This window comes from Helicoverpa armigera, chromosome 2 (genome assembly GCF_030705265.1).
Source record: "Helicoverpa armigera isolate CAAS_96S chromosome 2, ASM3070526v1, whole genome shotgun sequence".
In the NCBI taxonomy this organism is placed as follows: Eukaryota; Metazoa; Arthropoda; class Insecta; order Lepidoptera; family Noctuidae; genus Helicoverpa; species Helicoverpa armigera.
In genome coordinates, this window is record NC_087121.1 from 4,465,915 (window position 1) to 4,483,552 (window position 17,638).

Consider the following 17,638-nt stretch of genomic DNA (forward strand, 5'->3'; position numbering starts at 1 on the left):
AAATAGGAAATAAAAAGATTATCTGCTATTGTGTTCAGTGTATAAAAGAGAACCTGTTTTATACATAAAACACAGTAAAAACAAAGCATAGAACTAAACTTGAACGAATAAATCAACTCAGGTGTTATACTGGACGCACTGTAGGCAATATGACATCAAATTTGATCAAATGTCAATGTCAACAATGACATTACTTTGATGATTTGATGTTAGTTTATACGACTAATATTGAAATACTTTTAGATAATTTAATAGAATATGTCTACTGGTTACAACTTTATATTGGTGGATTATAATGTATGTGTCAACAACTTGTTCAGAAAAGTGAAAGTTTACGAATCTTCCCCGCACACCGAAATTGTTATTTAACTCGATGGCTTGTTGCTATTCGATAAAACTTATTACCTGTTGTGTACTTTTTTATAATAAATGAAAAATGGTGTGTAGCGTTTAGTATATTCAAGTACTTTAATTTCAATTTACTATAAGCAGTTTCTGTGTTAATTTTGCTGTAAAATTTATTTTAGATGAACCAGGGAAATGGAGAACTTAGAAAAAGAATTACAAATGGAGTGGATAAAGTTGACGAGATTAAAAATGAGAGTAAAAACACGAAAGGAAATACGAAAACTATTGGACTGGTTTTCGTGTCATTACTTCTAGATTTATTGGCCTTCACGATGATTCTTCCTCTTCTACCGTCGCTGTTGGATTATTATAACAGAGAAGAAGGCAAAGGAAATAGTTTATATGCATCCTTATTGAGAGGAGTACAAGGTTTTCAGAAAATTACAGGAGCTCCTGATCAATTCGCGTCGGTTTTATTTGGAGGAGCACTTGGATCTATGTACAGCTTCCTCCAATTTCTGACTAGTCCTATAGTGGGAAGCCTTTCAGATGCATATGGAAGGAAGCCTATGCTTCTAATTTGTTTGGTAAGTTTCTATATTAAACTTTGGTATTAAGCTACTTGAACAGAATAAAAAATTGTTTATTTTATGGCTGTGTTTATAAGCTTAAAGTTCGCTAAACTTTTGATTATAAATATTTTTTAGAAATCGTTTTTAGAAACCTTTTTTGAGTCAACATATTCTACCAATAAGAAATATCTACTCTATAATACTTGTTATCCTGTGTTCATAAATCTATTTAATAGAAATCTATCTATATATATAAAAATGAAACACGCTTTCCATTGTCACGACATAACATGAAAACGGCTTGACCAATTTGAAAATTAGAGGGGAGGTAACTTAGACCCGGGAGAAGGTTTTACCATCCAGGTTTTCCACCACCATCCGGCTAAGGGACTCGTGTGAAACCACGGACGAAAGCTAGTAACAAATAAAAATGTATGAGGTTTAAAAACTAATAGCATTCATATAGAATAGATTTTAAAGAATCTGTCCAACAAACTCGTGTTGCTTTATCAAATCTTGCTCTTACTAGAGATGCTGTCAGTATTGGATCATGATAAAATCTATTGGATATCAATATCAAAGATAATAAAATAAACCTAGGTACTTGATAAAAACTTCAAGACTAGACTATAATCTTGTATTGTGCAATTACATTTAATATACAACATAAAAAAATAATACATATTAAGAAAACATAAGTAGCCAAGTAAATGAAAACCCCCACTATTATTGAATTTACCAAGTTTCCTGAAAGTAGTATTTGTTCAAGTGTTGGTATAATTATAATGACATCAAGGCTATGAATAGAAATTGTATTTCCTTCATGAAACATCATGTAATATCCTCAATTATGTGTTCAGCATAATTTATATGCTTTGATTATCTATTATTTATCTATGTAGGATTATAATACTATAGGTAATTGGTGTAGCAATCAGAATAAGAAATTGGTGGTATGCAGCAATATGACCATTAAATAATGTGCGTCAATGCAGTTTATTTAAACGTTGGTACACAGGAATGGATAAAATTCATACTTAGCATTCACACACTGATATGGATAGAGTATTAATTAACAAACAGGTTTCTGTTATCTCTCACTTATATTGTCATACAATTCTTTCATTATTAGCAACAATAATGATAACTGAAAAACTTAATTTAAAAAGCAAATCTATTTTTCTTTAGCTACCTGTACCCCAAAGGAACTCTTTCCCTCACCCAGATAAAAAAATAGTCCTTTTTCACACTGTAAAAGCCTAGACAATCTGTAGACAGACTGATTAATTTTAAGAAATAGGTACAAAGAGAACTGTTTATACACATACTAATTAGAATACGATACTCACTCTTTGAAATTGGAATGAAGATGAGAAAATAATAAAATTTCTGGTTTAAACTTTATTTTCTAGGTGGGAATAACAATATCTCACGGACTATGGAGTTGTGCAAGTACATTCAGCATATTTGTACTTGCCAGATTCATTGGAGGCCTAAGCAAAGCTAATGTGAGCTTAAGTATGGCCGTAGTCACTGATGCATCAAATGAGAAAACCAGGGCCAAAGGAATGGTAAGAATATATTTAAATAATTTGTATTATCTACATATTTGCTTAAATAATGGCTGTGTTTTTAATTAAAATATAGTTGTTAAAATTTATCGCACCTGTGTATACGGGAAGTAGTAGTGTGCGTAATGCGAATAGTTACGCAAGTCAAAGTTATTGCTTGAATTTATTCTTGGAGTACCTAAATACATTGGTGTTATGAGATCGAAGCCTATATCGAAGAGAAAAGATAAATGCGCCCAATAAAAAATGATTATTAGAAAGTAGGCAGCATCAGCACTGAAAATGGGCGATACTTTGGAAGAAGTTTCCTACATCAATGCTGATAAATTGCTGGGAATCCAAAACTGAAATTGTTTACTATAAATCTGTTTGTTTCAGGCTCTCGTAGGTTTGGCGTTTTCCATCGGATTTATCGTTGGTCCTGTCACTGGTGCATGGTTTGCCAAGAACAGTGACCCATCGTCAGGCGGCTGGGGAGAGCGCCCCGCACTCTATGCCCTAATTCTATCTCTTGCCAACATACTTCTAGTTTTACTATTCATTCCAGAAACACTGACGAAAGTAAGTCAAAATATAGACACCTTAAGTATTTAGTTATTTTTGTATTTATATAATTCTTTCTGCTTTAACACAAAATATTTTTCAGGACAAAAGAGCACCTTTATCGTTCACTCTTTCCAAATCAGTGGATTTCGTCTCCCCTTGGCATCTACTAAGGTTTACTGCTGTTAAAAACCTATCGCATCATCAAAGTACAGTATTATCGAAGTTGGGACTGATCTATTTTCTATATTTATTTATATACTCGGGACTTGAGTTCACCCTTACGTTCTTAACGCATCACACCTTCCAGTACACTGCCATGCAACAGGGCAAAATGTTCTTAGTTATGGGTAAGTGCTTTTGTATGTTATTATTATTCAGTATTTTTTAACCCAATCTCAAATGGTTGTTTACATTTTATTGGAAATAACCGATCATCATCATCATCAAGCGTAATTAAGTACGTTCTCGTACATATTTGCGATTTGAGACATAAATGTCCTTCTTGGGCCTGATATCTCTCCGGTCGTGTCGGTTTTTCCGTCCCACCGGGCTTTGAAGTGAAGAATTAGTCAGTGCAACTATGTCTGCGCAAATGCTCGTACACTATACATATCATGTCCTGTGCAGCTGGCTGATCTCCTTATATGAGAACAGCCGCCTTGGACTCCATTATATTTTTACCTGATATTCTCAACAAGTTAATTATCTTCTTCGTTTTTCAGGCCTAATAATGGCAGTGTTACAAGGCGGTGCGGCCCGCAGGCTCGGCGCTCGTGGGGCTGAAGTGGCGGCCCGCGGTGCACTAGCTTTAACCCCAGCTTCGTTCCTGAGCGTGGCATTTGCAGCAATGTCGCACCCCCCACTACTTGCGCCTATTTACTGGCTCTGGATTGGACTCGTTTTGTTTGCGTTGTGTGAGTATAATGTTTAGTTGAGAAATATTGCATGCTCTCAAAGTGTAAAGTTTTTGATGGCGTAATCGGTCGGAAAACCCGCAATGAGTACGCCCCATTCATACAGTACACAGATATACAGACACCTACCGCCATATAGCCAGAACAATTGAAAAAAAAATGTTTCATGGGCAGATCCTTAACATTATGATCATTGGTAGGTAGATGTCTCTGGGAGGGCACGTAAAGCCGGTGACCCCTAATGCTCAATTGTAGACGTTGTAATTCCACTTCAAAGGCCTTAAAGCAGATTTCAGATAACTCTGACACTATAGGGCTTGTTAGTTGATTAAAACCTGCAACTCACTCGATAAGAAGTCGGTTTATCGGACGCAACTCGCAACGAATTACCACGCATTCCTTAGGTATCCTCGAAATTGAACCTTATACTGTAATACTTAGAGCTCACAATCGTTCCTCAGCGACTGCATTCGCGGTGTCGTGCATGACATCAATGGCGGCCGGTAAGGCGCCGGAGGAAGCTCGGGGTGCAGTACTCGGGACGCTGCGGTCGCTCGGAGCGCTCGCCAGAGCCGCTGGACCTTTGCTTGCGTCATCAGGTATGTGGAATCAGGTCAACTGTATAATTGTCAGAGTAAAAATTTCTGATCTCTTCGAACTCAAAAAATTCTGCACGGATTTCCATACGATTATCACATAAGTATAGAGAGTGATTGATGAGGAAGGCTTAGGTTGATACAACTATATCTATACCCAGTACGCAGCCGGACGAGTCGAAAGTCCCTGCATCAAAGAGAAAGACAATTGATAGGGGAAATAGTTTACCAAAATAAATACCGCAGAAAATAAAATAATTTTCGCTCAGTAGGTATCTTCATAACAAATAGCAAGCTTATGAAACCGAAAGTAAACAATTATTTAAGGAGACAGACTTAGTTTTCAGCTATTTTCTATTATCTTGGTATTCAAGATTCGATTTATCTGTGAAAGATAAAATGCCACCATACCAGCTCCTGACCTCCTTATTTCGATTCATAATTTAGTAGAGCTATCGATACATGTTATCGTCTTATCTATTGTGTAGTGCCTAATCATGGTACTGGAATTTACTACCGCTATCGATATTCTCATGTAGTCATGTATGATACAACAATTAATGAGGTCATCATTAGCATAGCTATCTTGTTTTTTGGGAGTAAATAAATAGGCTTCATCATCTGTCAAACAAAGTTGGGAAAAGCATTGACAGTAGTTCGGTTTCCGGGTTTATCACAAGCACCTGAGTAACAGTTCAACCCAGTTACCTGGGCAGCTCTAGAGTGCTTATTAGGTACCTACTGGTAGTCAGACTTTCTAGCATCTGATAACCCGTAACGACTGCGACCCACAAAAACGTGCCTCTTACAACACACACACATTGACTTATCGATCCATCGCGTGTGAGCCACGAGATCTTCATTGTAAATATCCATTAATGTTTTTTTGTTGCAGTATACTGGTGTTCAGGCGCAATGATCACGTACACCATCGGATCCCTAATTCTAATCATTCCTGCTGTGATGTTAATTAGACTGAAAACATAATAATGCAGCTTTTACACTGCATACGTGTACAATAAGAACAAGCAATAACCTATTCACTTACGAATAATTTTTAAGAATTCCATTATTTATTAGTGTTTTACAACTGTTCTGTATTATTTATACTTATTTTGTTTGAGTATTTTTGTAAAAAAACTTTTTTATTTTTCTCGAATAAACAGTATTAAGTCCTTTAGCATTTTGTTTAATATGCTCCTCAGTAAGTTCCGTTTTCTTTAATATCAAGAAATAATGAATAAAGCACTAGTCACAGCAAAAACTTAAAAGGCGATTATGTCTACGTGATTATACTCCATGCACATATCCTTACTATCCTTACTAATATTATAAATCGGAAAGTGAGTTTGTTTGTTTGTTTGTTTGTTTGTTCCGCTTTCACGCCGTAACTACTGAACCGATTGCTTTAAAATTTTGCAGACATAAAGTTAGAAGTCCGGATTAAATAATAGGGTACTTTTTATCCCGAAAAAAATAGATATTCCCGAGGGAAAACAAAAATATTGTTTGCTTGATGGATGGATTGTAGATGGCGCTGTGTGTCGTTTAAAAAATGATACGATAATGAATCCTCGAAAATGAGGAATTCCCCAGGGATGACGTACAATTTGTTTTATCGTCTTAACTGTTTTTTTTACATCTTCTTATCCTGAAATAACTATAATTCAACGAATTAGGCGATTATCATACTGCCCCGCATGATGCAGCGTGGTGCGTGGATGCGTTTTTTTCCGTTGTATGGAAATAACTCCGTTTGTATGGAAAACACGCATAGTCCAACACACTGAAAATGCATCCACGCGCGTTCATACGGGTGTGCGTTCGCGCAGCGGAATGTTGTTGAATTTAAAGATTTTAATTATGCAGATAATTAGTGTAAGACGTCCTATTATTGTGTATGGTAAATAAAAATTTGTGTATGCAGCCATTGTGGAGAAATTCACCAAAAACAGATTCCGCTGGGCGAACGTTGTCCTGGCGGAACTTTTTTTAATCCATAGACTTTAGAAGAAAAGAGATCTCTCCGAAAATTAGTGTGTATTTGTGTATAATTGATTACGTATGAATGAAATCAGTGCATGCATAAACTTCCGGGAAATTCAAGTTTCCGCTACGCGAACGTTTGGCCATTAGCTAGTTTTCATATAAAGCGCTTACATAGAGAGCTGTAGATTTTTACATACGTTGTTTTGAATTTGTTTATATTTGTTTAAAAAACAGATTTAGAAAAAGTCGTAGGGTTTAAAAGATAAAAATATAAACGTAAAATACACTTATTAGGTCTTAGTTCTTAAAGTATGCAGTTTGGGGTCTAGATTTTTCACGTTTACACAAACCTTGTAAGTGTCTCCAACATGTTGCCAAGTATCAATGATGTTCCGTTAGTAATTAAAAAGTTATAGGATATTTTACCATGAACAGGTCACTGTTTACAAAGCAGTCGAATATCATGACGTTCTAAAGGAATTGCATGGTAAAATGTATGCCAATAATTAGTTTAATCATTCAACTATTCACTTGCAAAATTTCATGTCATTAAATTCAGTAATTAAAGAAAGACAATTATAATACTGACGGAGCATCGAAACCCTACATAATCCGACCAAGTTCGGATAGCTACAAAAAAGCGGCCGTGCCATTGTCTAAGCAACGTTCTTAACTTGGTAGGTTAGTATTTATTAATATGGCACAGTTGCGTACACAAGCGTTAGGAAAAAATAAAACAATTGTATTTCTTGATTGAAAACTATTTTTTTAATAATAATGCCACTATCTACGATAAAAATAAATCTTCAATTAACAAGTACTTCTCGATTTAAATATCCGTGTACAAAAATATTTTTATTATTATTACTTACATAAATTACTTGACTACGTGATTAAAAATAACGTTAATAAACGTTACGTTTTTTAACGAAAATGTCGCAGATAGTGGCATTATTATTAAAAAAATATTTTTCATTCAAGATATGCAATTGTTTTATTTTTTCCTAACGCTTGTGTACGCAATTGTACCATATTAATAAATATACTAACCTTCCAAGTTAAGAACGTTGCTTAGACATATGGAACGGCCGCTTTTTTGTAGTGATATTCGACTGCTTTGTAAACAGTGATCTGTTCATGGTAAAATATCCTATAACTTTTTAATTACTAACGGAACATCATTGATACTTGGCAACATGTTGGAGACACTTACAAGGTTTGTGTAAACGTGAAAATCTAGACCCCAAACTGGATACTTTAAGAACTAAGACCTAATAAGTGTATTTTACGTTTATATTTTTACCTTTTAAACCCTACGACTTTTTCTAAATCTGTTTTTTAAACAAATATAAACAAATTCAAAACAACGTATGTAAAAATCTACAGCTCCCTATGTAAGCGCTTTATATGAAAACTAGCTAATGGCCAAACGTTCGCGGAGCGGAAACTTGAATTTCTCCGAAGTTTATGCATGCACTGATTTCATTCATACATAATCAATTATACACAAATACACACAAATTTTCGGAGAGATCTCTTTTCTTCTAAAGTCTATGGATTAAAAAAAGTTCCGCCAGGACAACGTTCGCCAACGTTCGCCCAGCGGAATCTGTTTTTGGTGAATTTCTCCACAATGGCTGCATACACAATTTTTTATTTACCATACACAATTATAGGATGTCTTACACTAATTATTTGCATAATTAAAATCTTTAAATTCAACAACATTCCGCTGCGCGAACGCACACTTCATACGGATCACGCACATACATGCGGAGAAACACGCACCCCCGCGCGTAGGTGCGGGCGAAACGCAAGGTATGGCACACTGAATCCCGCAGTGCCGCGCGTGATTTTGAATGGGCGTGACGTGTATATTTGAAAATGGAAACCGCCGTGCGTGAATTTAAAAACCCGCACGATGATGCAGATCTGCTCTCCCGCAGGAACGCGCGTAGGTGCGTCGACACGCAAGATGCAGCGTGATGCGGGGCAGTGTGAAGATCACCTCACTAATTGGTATATGTAACCGCAATATAACCGAATTCCACGCGGGCGAAGCCGCGGGCGGAAAGCTAGTTGATTATAAATGAGATTATTCGCATCGGTATTTGAAATTGCTACCTACATACATACGACAGGCGTGTTGGTTATGTGCAGGGTGCACGTAGGATGTCGACACGTAATAATTAGCTTGTAATAGTAGGTAATCTGTGGTTAAATAGATATGGTTCCAGCTTTAATCAATGCCAAAAAGTTTGTTTGTGTTTGCGTTGCTAGGCAACCGTTTATGTTATGACAGGCTAAGTTAGATTTCAATGTGAAAGAAAATGCCACTGTTCAGTAATAAATTCTCACCAAAAACTATTCCGGTGAGAAAACAGGATACTTCTGTGCTCAAAAAGGAGTTAGGCAGCGATTATGCATCAAAGGAATTATCGCTTGATGTCGGCCAGTTGAAATTAAAGTTAGGAGACTTTGAAATATCTTTTGAAGATGGACAGTGGATTCCAGGTAAATGTTGATATAAACCCGTGATAATAAAATCAACAGAAGAAACATAGGAAAACAAAAACACCAAAGTTTATTATTTTCATTATGTGGCTCCTAAGGGATTATTCGTATAAAGTTCCTGATTGTGCGAACATTTGCTGTTTGCGCCCCCAAATATGAATATCCATATTATACATTATTGTAAAAGTGTATACTTTTACATACACCATCACTCACTCCCTTAGGTTCACTTAACACATAAAAACCTTATAAGTTATAACCATGTTACAGCTTCTGGCAAAGCTGGAGCCGCCCACAAAGAGAACATTCGCCTCAAGAATGAGTTAGAGAGATTAGAAGAAGAAAATAATATGTTAAGATTAAAGTTCGAAATATTACTCGACATGATGACTGATAAGACTGTAGAGGCGGAACAACAAGCTGAGTTGCAGAGAGCACAGAGTTTAGGCAATTTGAAGCAGAAGAGTAGTAAAAAGAAATGGTAGTTAGTATTAAAACGAATAGCTATTAACATTTGTTTGATGTAAATAAAATAAACGTTTTTATCAAATAAACTTGTGGTAGACTTTCTATAATTGCCTTTGTGTTGAATTAAGTCAAAAGAGTTATAAAAATAAAATAACAAAGTTAAAACTTAAATAATTTTACTTAAATAGTAATATGTTTAACACTTTCCTTATAAAAATAAAATCATCACAACACAATATACATATGAACAGCTTTTTCACAAACAACCTGACTATTAAATATTCTATAAGCAGCATTTCTTCAGGAATAATACAGATAAGAGGAGTTTATTTCACCCCCAACTAAAGTTACTGTACAAATAAGATACAATGTATATTATATTATAATAATATCATAGTGGCAGCTTAAAACCAATTATAATGACTAACTATTTACTTGGACGCAGCCTAGACGATGAAATAAATTGCGCAATATTACAATTATGCAACATAAGTCCCTAAAAATTGCTCAACATTACTTACATATTATGTTATGCAACATTAGACAGCAAAATTGCACAATTTCATTGATCGACTAGGCTTTTGTTACTGAAACGTAACACTGACCAGTTGGGAGTCACCTATTCGGTATTAGGGCATCGACCCCTAGTATGTCCGGGCTGTCGACAGTTGCCACACAGGCGCTGGCCACCTCCTCTCCCCGCGCCGCCTCCACCGCGACCCGCACCCCCTCCTCCCCGACCACGCCCTCGGCCGCGATTGCTGTTGCTGCTGGTACTACTGCTGCCCCAATCTACAAGGATTAAAAATGCAATGGCTTTGTAAAACGTGGTTTTCTCTGCATCATGGGCATTTTGTATATGGGTATCGAGCGAGATAACGGCCTACAGTTGATTTGAGACATTTCGTAACCATAATATGTTTAATATGTGTATGCGTAAAAGGTCCTATCAAGACTGTTTACATTTAATTATAAGTGCCTACTGAAATGGATTAAGATGAGCTCTCTCGTTTAAGTCGAACTTTATGTTGTTTACGGAGATCAAAATACGTTTGTTACAAAATAGAGTATTTATTTATTTACAAATACTTTCACATAATATAAGTTTACAATTGTAATAAGTCCTGCGTAAATATGTTAATTACAGGTGCGCACAATGTTCAAATTAAAAATAACTTAAATTAAACTAAACCAAACTATGCATAACAAAAATAATAATAAAAAAAAAGAAGAAGAATCGATAGAGGCAAATAACAAGGTACTATTCAAATCGTAAAAGTATCGTGACCACATTTACAAATGGAATTAAGCCGGGGCGGAATAAGGTCAGACTTTGTAGGGGACAAGTTATCTAGAAAGTGAGATTTGAAAAAAGTCGTTACCTGTAACTGCGGTAGGTGCACTGTCAGCCCATTGAAAGAAATTACATCTTGAATTCATGTCCTTTACGCAGCAATAGAAAGGACGACCTTTATTCGGCCCGTCTTTTTGCACCGTTATTCTGAAATAAAAGTAGTTAGTTACTAAAAGATTGACGGAGTACATAATGTAGCTTAAGAAGAATGTAAGTACTAAATACTTTTTAAGGTTATAAAATGACTCGAACAAAAACTAAGACCTTATTTACTACGTGGATTTCGGTCAATTATTTTCACGCAGTTTTCGCAAAAATAAATGGCGGGCGACAATTAAATTCCGAACACAAGTTCGTGCATGTGGCTCATCGCGTTCCACTACTCCCTACTATCCCCTATATACGGTGTTACGTGACGACAAAAAGTTTAACGAGAATCATACTCACTGTTTACAAGGCTGTCCACAATTGCACATCACAGTTTCACCGCCATCAGCACTAACCCTAGAATTACTAGGCGTTATGCCCCAACCCCTAGTAGTATTACTACTACTGCTCTGGTCATCAGTACCCCAAGAACTGGTGGGAGGAGTATCGTAAGGGTTCTGAACTGTGGTGCCATTTTCCGGAGCCCAAAGGAAGAAGTCGCAACCTCCGTTTTCTCTGCCCACTTGGCATTTGTAGAATTGTTTACCTGGAATTTGAAAAAAGAAGATTCTCAATTTCACCTGCATGTATGTATGTTTGTGCGTGATTATCTCACGTTTGGCTGAACTGACTTTGATGCGGTTTTCAGCATAGTGCCTATTAGTACTAAAGTCGGTTTAATTTTTTTGTAATTAAGATATTGGTAGGATGAGTCAAAACTATTATGTACCTACTGGGATACATGATGCAACTTAGGAGGACCCAACAGTAGGCTAATGTAAAATAGGTCGATGATGTGATGACGATATCGACCTAATTTTTTCCACAAACAACATTTATGATCAAAAAATCCTCAAGATAAAAGATTCTGATTTTCCACAACTTACCATGGTTCGCAGTTTGTTTCCTCACAGTCAACAAAATCGCTGGTTTATTACAACCACAGAGTACATTATTATCGTCACCATCCCCACTCCTTGGGACCGGCATCCGTGGCTGATTGTTCATTGTATTTTGAGCTCTATTTGCAGTAGGTGGCGGTACAAATTGCCTTGGCGGCGCTGTGTTATTCCTCTGTACATTTTGTCTCGCTGGTGCGACGGGAATTGTGTTAACCGGGCTATTGTTATTACTATTCGTTCTATTATTTGTGTTTGTCCTATTTGTATTAACATTCTGTTGTATTGTGTTACTAGGTGCTTGAGGTCTGCTGACCCCAGGCCTGACACTCGAAGGGTTTATACTGAGCATTTCGAGGAACCGTGAATCGCAACCACCGATACAGCCAGTGTACGGTGGGGGAAATAAATGACTTATTTGATTGTTTTTCCATTCAAATTTCAGCATTTGATAATTTGGACCACACTGTGAAGACACAAAAGAGGTTTAATTAGATATATACCATTATGAAGAACTAAAGCACGGAGTAAGGAAAGATGAGCGGAGATGCCATAGGGCAGGTAGGTAGTAGGCAGGCTAAGTCAAATCAATACGATCAAAAAGATCCGTTACCAACGAGGCGTTCGGTTTATTAGAGCCATCTGTCAACGAGGTTTTACAAATTTTGGTTTTACAAAAAATGGCGAGTTCTAAAGAAGGCGTATAAGGACGGAGATGGTAATGTTCCGCAATATTCCGCATCCCCCGAACACTCCCATTTTGGAGACACTGCTTTCTTAGGAGACATTCCATTATGACACCTCCACTCGTCATTTTTTTCTCGATAAACTAAATTAATTATATGTACTTACAACATTACAAGTTTCAGGCAATACTTGTACGGATTTGACTAGAGACGGCAACCAGACCGCGTTCTTACAATTCGGGTATGAAAGACAACTGATGTACAAATCTTCTACATTGTTCTTTTTCTGTCGCACAACCATGTCTGTACCACATTTAGGGCATTTTAGAGCTGAAAAAATAATTAAATAATGTACCACAGTAATTTTATAATTGCTGAACGGATTTTCATGAACTTGGCAGTAACGTAGCTATATACACCAGAATGACATAGAGGCTACTTTTTATACCGGCGCCGAAAGTGGTTTCCTCAGAAAGCGAATGAAAGAGCTGGCAAAAGCTAATTAAAATTTAGACTTTATTTAGTCTCTATGTATAAAGTCGACATTTGTCTGTGTTTCGAAGATTTATTAGTTAGTGAAGATCGTGTTACCTGAAGGCATACTGACGGGTAAATTCTCAGCCGAAGGTACATACTCAGTGGGCTGCTCACTAAACCTTTCAGCGAGAGCTGCATCGATTTTATTCGCTTCCTGAGCTACAGTCTGATATACTTCCTTATATTTTGCTACCTGTAAAAAAACTCCTTTTTATGCGCCGTTAAAGTCTGGGGGTGTTTACATTCATTTTTAATTTAAAAACACGAAAGTTTATGACATTGTATCTACATATGCTTGCAATGTTTGTTACTCTTTCACCGACTTTCACGCAAAAACTACTCAATAGATTTTGACGAAACTTGGCAATAATATAGTTTATTCATCAGCATAACAGCAAGGCTACTTAATATCTAGCGGGAAGTAGTTCTCTCGGGATACGGATTCAACCTTGCGTCATTTGTTAGTATAAAGCATATACTGTATGTGATAAAATCTTTATGTACAAAATGGTATAACGTTTATAGTAAAACCTCCTTACTTGCTCAGCCAGTACTTGCTGGGGCTGCTTCCTGCCTTCACTAATTGCCTTCAAATCTGCTTCCAACTGAGCTCTCAAATGAGGTTTAGATATAGTGAGGCCCATAGCATCGTAGCCTTCTACTAGACCCATGCCAAGTAGGCCGGGCACGAAATGTATGGCATCGGCTAAAGCTACATATGATCTGTTCTTTATAGTCTCTATGTGTTCAGCGTGAGTTGCGTCCGTTCCTGGAGAGATATATTCGTTTATTGGATTTGATTTATATGTAGCAGTAGGTGCAATATAGGATGCATTATACATATAGTAATATAGCTTATTATATGTTGACCATCATGGGGGGTATTCGAGAGTTTTCAGCAGTGGCTAATACGATGAATAAAAAAATAAGTTGTAGACTAGAGTATTATGGCATTGTAAGTTGGATCAATTACGGTATGTCCTGAGTGAGTGATCTGGATGCGAACGCCAAGCGGCACAAAAAACAAAAAACAGTCGTTTTCTTTGGGGCCCCTTTAGGTGAATGATAAGTTTTGGCAAGAAACAAATGCATAAAAAATTTTATCCTGCAAAACACACTTTTTTTGTGTAGACACTAAACATAGGTGTATGTAGAAGATCTTACCGATTCCATGTTTTTCCATTAGAGCAATAAGATCAGCTTCAGTTAACAGATTTGGTGGTGAAGTGTTGCCATCCAACATATCAATACTCGTTGGATTAAATGTTTGTCCATTCTGAAAGAAGACAAACCTTTTAATTTCATTTTCGCTAAATTTCGATTTTATGCAATAATGGACTTTAATACCAACTTCATAAACGTGAATTTCCTTTGACGACCATTTGTCGTAAGGGTAGACTTCTAGATAATTTCTCGCTAAGATCATAAGACCGCTTGCACTGAACTTTTCATTGGCTACTTCTATTGAGACTGTAGTTTCTGACCCTTGAGCGTCCTTGGAGCAGCACGCGAGGAAAGACCGCACTATGAATTCGTATAGCCGCGCTTCATTGCCCGATAAACCTGTTTAAATATTTAGCTACATGAATGACAAGAAACTCAATGTAATTTGAGAATAGAAATATGCACATCTTAAAATTAATGAATAATTAAAAATATTTAATCTTTCAAAATCGTCATAAAAAATGTAATGTATTCTTACTGTTTGAATATTTAGTGGGATGTATCGGTGGATGAGCTTTATCACTCTTGTTGCCTTGCCTTGGCGTCGGACCCCCACTATCTAGAATATTCTGTGCAAACGCCCCCCAATTGGGGTCACCAGTTTGTTGCCCCACTAGTTGTGCCAAATTCATCTCTTTAGGAAACTCATTCGTTTCAGTACGTGGATAACTGATAAAACCTTGCGTGTACAATTTTTCAGCCAACCTCATAGTTTCCTTTGCATTAATTTTAAGTTTTCTTGAAGCAAGTTTTTCTAGTTCCTGAAAAAGTATGGCCATTTATTTTGCATTCCATAAAGGTCAGCAACTTGACTTATAAACTTTTTACTCACCACTGTGTCTAAAGGCAAAGGTCTCCATTTGGACTTAGGTTTTGTCTTGACATCACAAACTTTTGCTTGTGGGTTTTCTAGACAAATATCATGGAAAACCTGGCATGCATTTTTGTCAAAAAGTCGAACTCTTTCCCATGCAAAATCCACACTTAGATTATTCATTGTATGATTTACTGGAATCCAATAAAATAAAGACATTATAGCCAGTTATACAATGTGTCCCGGGGATAAGTGACCGCCCGAAATTTTTTGAATATTTGTACAAAATTAAGGATAATTTCCTTTATATTTGGGACTTACCGCCTTTGGTTTTTTTTTAATGATTTTTAGTAAATACTGTGACGTGCTGCAGTTTTTTTAAGATATTTCCTAAGTTTTTACATCTTTTTAAATTCTTTTTTCTTTATTGACTAGCCGACATCATAGTTTATCAATTAAAATTATCAAACATAACAAAAATGTAATAAAACATTTATTAGAAAAAAAAGAAAATAAAAATTCAAAGAAAATAACGCCTTTTTTCAGTTTTTTCAAAATAAGTCCAATAAATGCCCCGATAATATCACTTTCTTTTAATTTATTAATAAACTACATGATATTTCCTACAATAGCTCACATCAATGTTTGCTGCTATTTCAAACAAATGCAAAAATACAGTCAGTTGAAATTTGAAAAAAAAAGAGCAAAGCCTGTTATTAACAGGCCTGACAATAAAAATTTTTTAATGATTTTTTTCAAAAATATAAATGAAATTATCCTTAATTTTGTACAAATATTCAAAAAATTTCGGGCGGTCACTTATCCCCGGGACACATTGTATATTTTTTTTTTATCTAAAAGAGATTCAAAATAATTGCAGCATTTTCTCACCTCTTAACTTCCAAAAAGGTTCAGAAACAAAGTTTTCAACAGCTCTATACCTCTCAACAACAAAGCCTAGTGTTGGAAACTGGCAGGAACCATAGCTCACTAAACTTTCTGCTAGCTTCCTAGGAAATACTTTTTGTAAGCGTAATGTCTGAAATCTAGTGAATGCTGCCCCTGTAAATCAATCATACAAATTTTATTAAATAAAAGGACAACTGTATTATTTAGAGGCTACAATAAAAATGTTATGGCTTATCTTGAATTAATAGGATTTAAGACAGTAGGTATTATATATCACATGTTTAATCAAAGTGATATTTTAGCCATTGTAGGCTTTATTTCATATTCACCCCATATAAATATAAGGTCTTCAATATGTTTTATACACAAACTTAATTATCTACCTATCCTCAAATCCAGCTCCTGTCTAACATCAACAGCATCACTAATATTCTTGTTTGGTTGTTCTAAGTTCTGCAGAGCTCTCCACACAGACACACCAGTAATCTCGGAGAACTTAGCTCTGAATATTCTGAGATTGCTCTTCACTGCTGTGCAAACCTCAATGATTTCAAAACCAATGTTTTCACCCTCTCTGTCACAATCTGTCCAGATGATTAAACCAGCACAACCCCTTACTTCTCTTTCTAATGTTTTCTGTAAAAAACATATTGGAAAGTAGAGAATGAAGTTTTATTTCATGATTCTTATTCATTACGTATGGTTTACAGTTCGAATTTATCAATTGCATATCAAACATTAACAACAAGTTTATTCACTAATAAAAATGCTGGATTTTCATAACAGTAATGTAACATAATTTAAGTGTTAAAATCTTGAGAATTAAGGATATGACAGACTTTAGGATCTGCTCGAAAATACCATGTTTATTACCTTAATTTTTTCATAGTTCTCAGGGCAGTATTTGAAGACGGGTGCGTCGAAAAGCGCTAAAGGGCTACAAGACTGCCAGTGTTTATAAGCACCAACAAATTCTAGTGCCAGCAGATGACCGGACACTGAGGTCATAACCATCTGGCATTTTTGTCCCATTACATCGGCCTCGAACTCATATATTTTATTGTATTGTGAAAATCCTTCACGCTGCAATGAAACGCAGTATTTTTCATTGTATGACATACATGGGTATCACTAACAGAAAGCCGGAAACTGTCCACAATTACTTACTCTTCGTGAAGTACCTCGAGACAGGTGTTGCGCAATATTTTTAGCAGCATCGTTCTTCTCGGCGACATTTAAATACTTCATACTTACGATATTGCTACAACTTACTGTTCTAATGTAGTTTTTAACAACAAATATCTTTTTAAGGTTAAGTCTAGTACGAAATAAACAAATCATATTTCACAGGTTTATCATTTTACAGTACTTTAAAACTGTTACTGCATTTACTGGTAGTTTGAAATTTTTAATACTTTATCATATTATTTGCTTCTAAATAACGTTTAACAATCTTTCAATAGTAAATAAACAAATCATCCCGCCATTCCGATACAATTGACATTTGAAATGACAACTGCTGACAGCTGATGATGATTAGCCACAGAAAA

The 17,638-nt window shown here is 35.9% G+C and overlaps 3 protein-coding genes across 3 annotated transcripts; 2 read left to right on the forward strand and 1 right to left on the reverse strand.

Moving 5' to 3' along the window:
- Nucleotides 1-204: 204 nt before the first annotated feature.
- LOC110375462 (major facilitator superfamily domain-containing protein 10) lies at nt 205-5,725 on the forward strand. The gene is made up of 8 exons (XM_049843924.2): nt 205-439; nt 528-935; nt 2,333-2,491; nt 2,870-3,052; nt 3,138-3,384; nt 3,760-3,951; nt 4,413-4,550; nt 5,443-5,725. Exons 1-8 carry the CDS (start codon nt 437-439, stop codon nt 5,532-5,534), a joined length of 1,422 nt encoding a protein of 473 aa, XP_049699881.2. The 5' UTR covers nt 205-436; the 3' UTR covers nt 5,535-5,725.
- A 3,039-nt stretch (nt 5,726-8,764) lies between these two features.
- On the forward strand, nt 8,765-9,544 carry LOC135119054 (protein chibby homolog 1). Its single transcript, XM_064042489.1, has 2 exons — nt 8,765-9,050; nt 9,321-9,544. The coding sequence occupies exons 1-2, from the start codon at nt 8,867-8,869 to the stop codon at nt 9,533-9,535; spliced, it is 399 nt and encodes a 132-aa protein (XP_063898559.1). The 5' UTR covers nt 8,765-8,866; the 3' UTR covers nt 9,536-9,544.
- A 160-nt stretch (nt 9,545-9,704) lies between these two features.
- LOC110375433 (DNA topoisomerase 3-alpha) lies at nt 9,705-17,596 on the reverse strand. Its single transcript, XM_064037978.1, has 15 exons — nt 17,256-17,596; nt 16,962-17,171; nt 16,472-16,724; nt 16,071-16,241; nt 15,198-15,373; nt 14,844-15,126; nt 14,493-14,704; nt 14,306-14,417; nt 13,681-13,910; nt 13,196-13,334; nt 12,771-12,934; nt 11,907-12,384; nt 11,320-11,566; nt 10,901-11,019; nt 9,705-10,310 (listed from the first exon to the last, which is right to left on the reverse strand). Exons 1-15 carry the CDS (start codon nt 17,427-17,429, stop codon nt 10,138-10,140), a joined length of 3,141 nt encoding a protein of 1,046 aa, XP_063894048.1. The 5' UTR covers nt 17,430-17,596; the 3' UTR covers nt 9,705-10,137.
- Between the last annotated feature and the right edge of the window lie 42 nt (nt 17,597-17,638).

What these genes read in the sequence shown, in the direction of transcription:
- LOC135119054 (XM_064042489.1), top strand. Translation starts at nt 8,867, where the DNA reads ATGCCACTGTTCAGTAATAAATTCTCACCAAAAACTATTCCGGTGAGA. An exon ending in AGATGGACAGTGGATTCCAG is followed by an intron (nt 9,051 to 9,320) that starts GTAAATGTTGAT and finishes ACCATGTTACAG; the next exon opens with CTTCTGGCAAAGCTGGAGCC.
- LOC110375433 (XM_064037978.1), bottom strand. Translation starts at nt 17,429, where the DNA reads ATGATTTGTTTATTTCGTACTAGACTTAACCTTAAAAAGATATTTGTT. An exon ending in AGAACTATGAAAAAATTAAG is followed by an intron (nt 16,725 to 16,961) that starts GTAATAAACATG and finishes TGTTTTTTACAG; the next exon opens with AAAACATTAGAAAGAGAAGT. An exon ending in AGGAAATTCACGTTTATGAA is followed by an intron (nt 14,418 to 14,492) that starts GTTGGTATTAAA and finishes GTCTTCTTTCAG; the next exon opens with AATGGACAAACATTTAATCC.
- LOC110375462 (XM_049843924.2), top strand. An exon ending in TTCCAGAAACACTGACGAAA is followed by an intron (nt 3,053 to 3,137) that starts GTAAGTCAAAAT and finishes AATATTTTTCAG; the next exon opens with GACAAAAGAGCACCTTTATC. An exon ending in ACTCGTTTTGTTTGCGTTGT is followed by an intron (nt 3,952 to 4,412) that starts GTGAGTATAATG and finishes ATCGTTCCTCAG; the next exon opens with CGACTGCATTCGCGGTGTCG.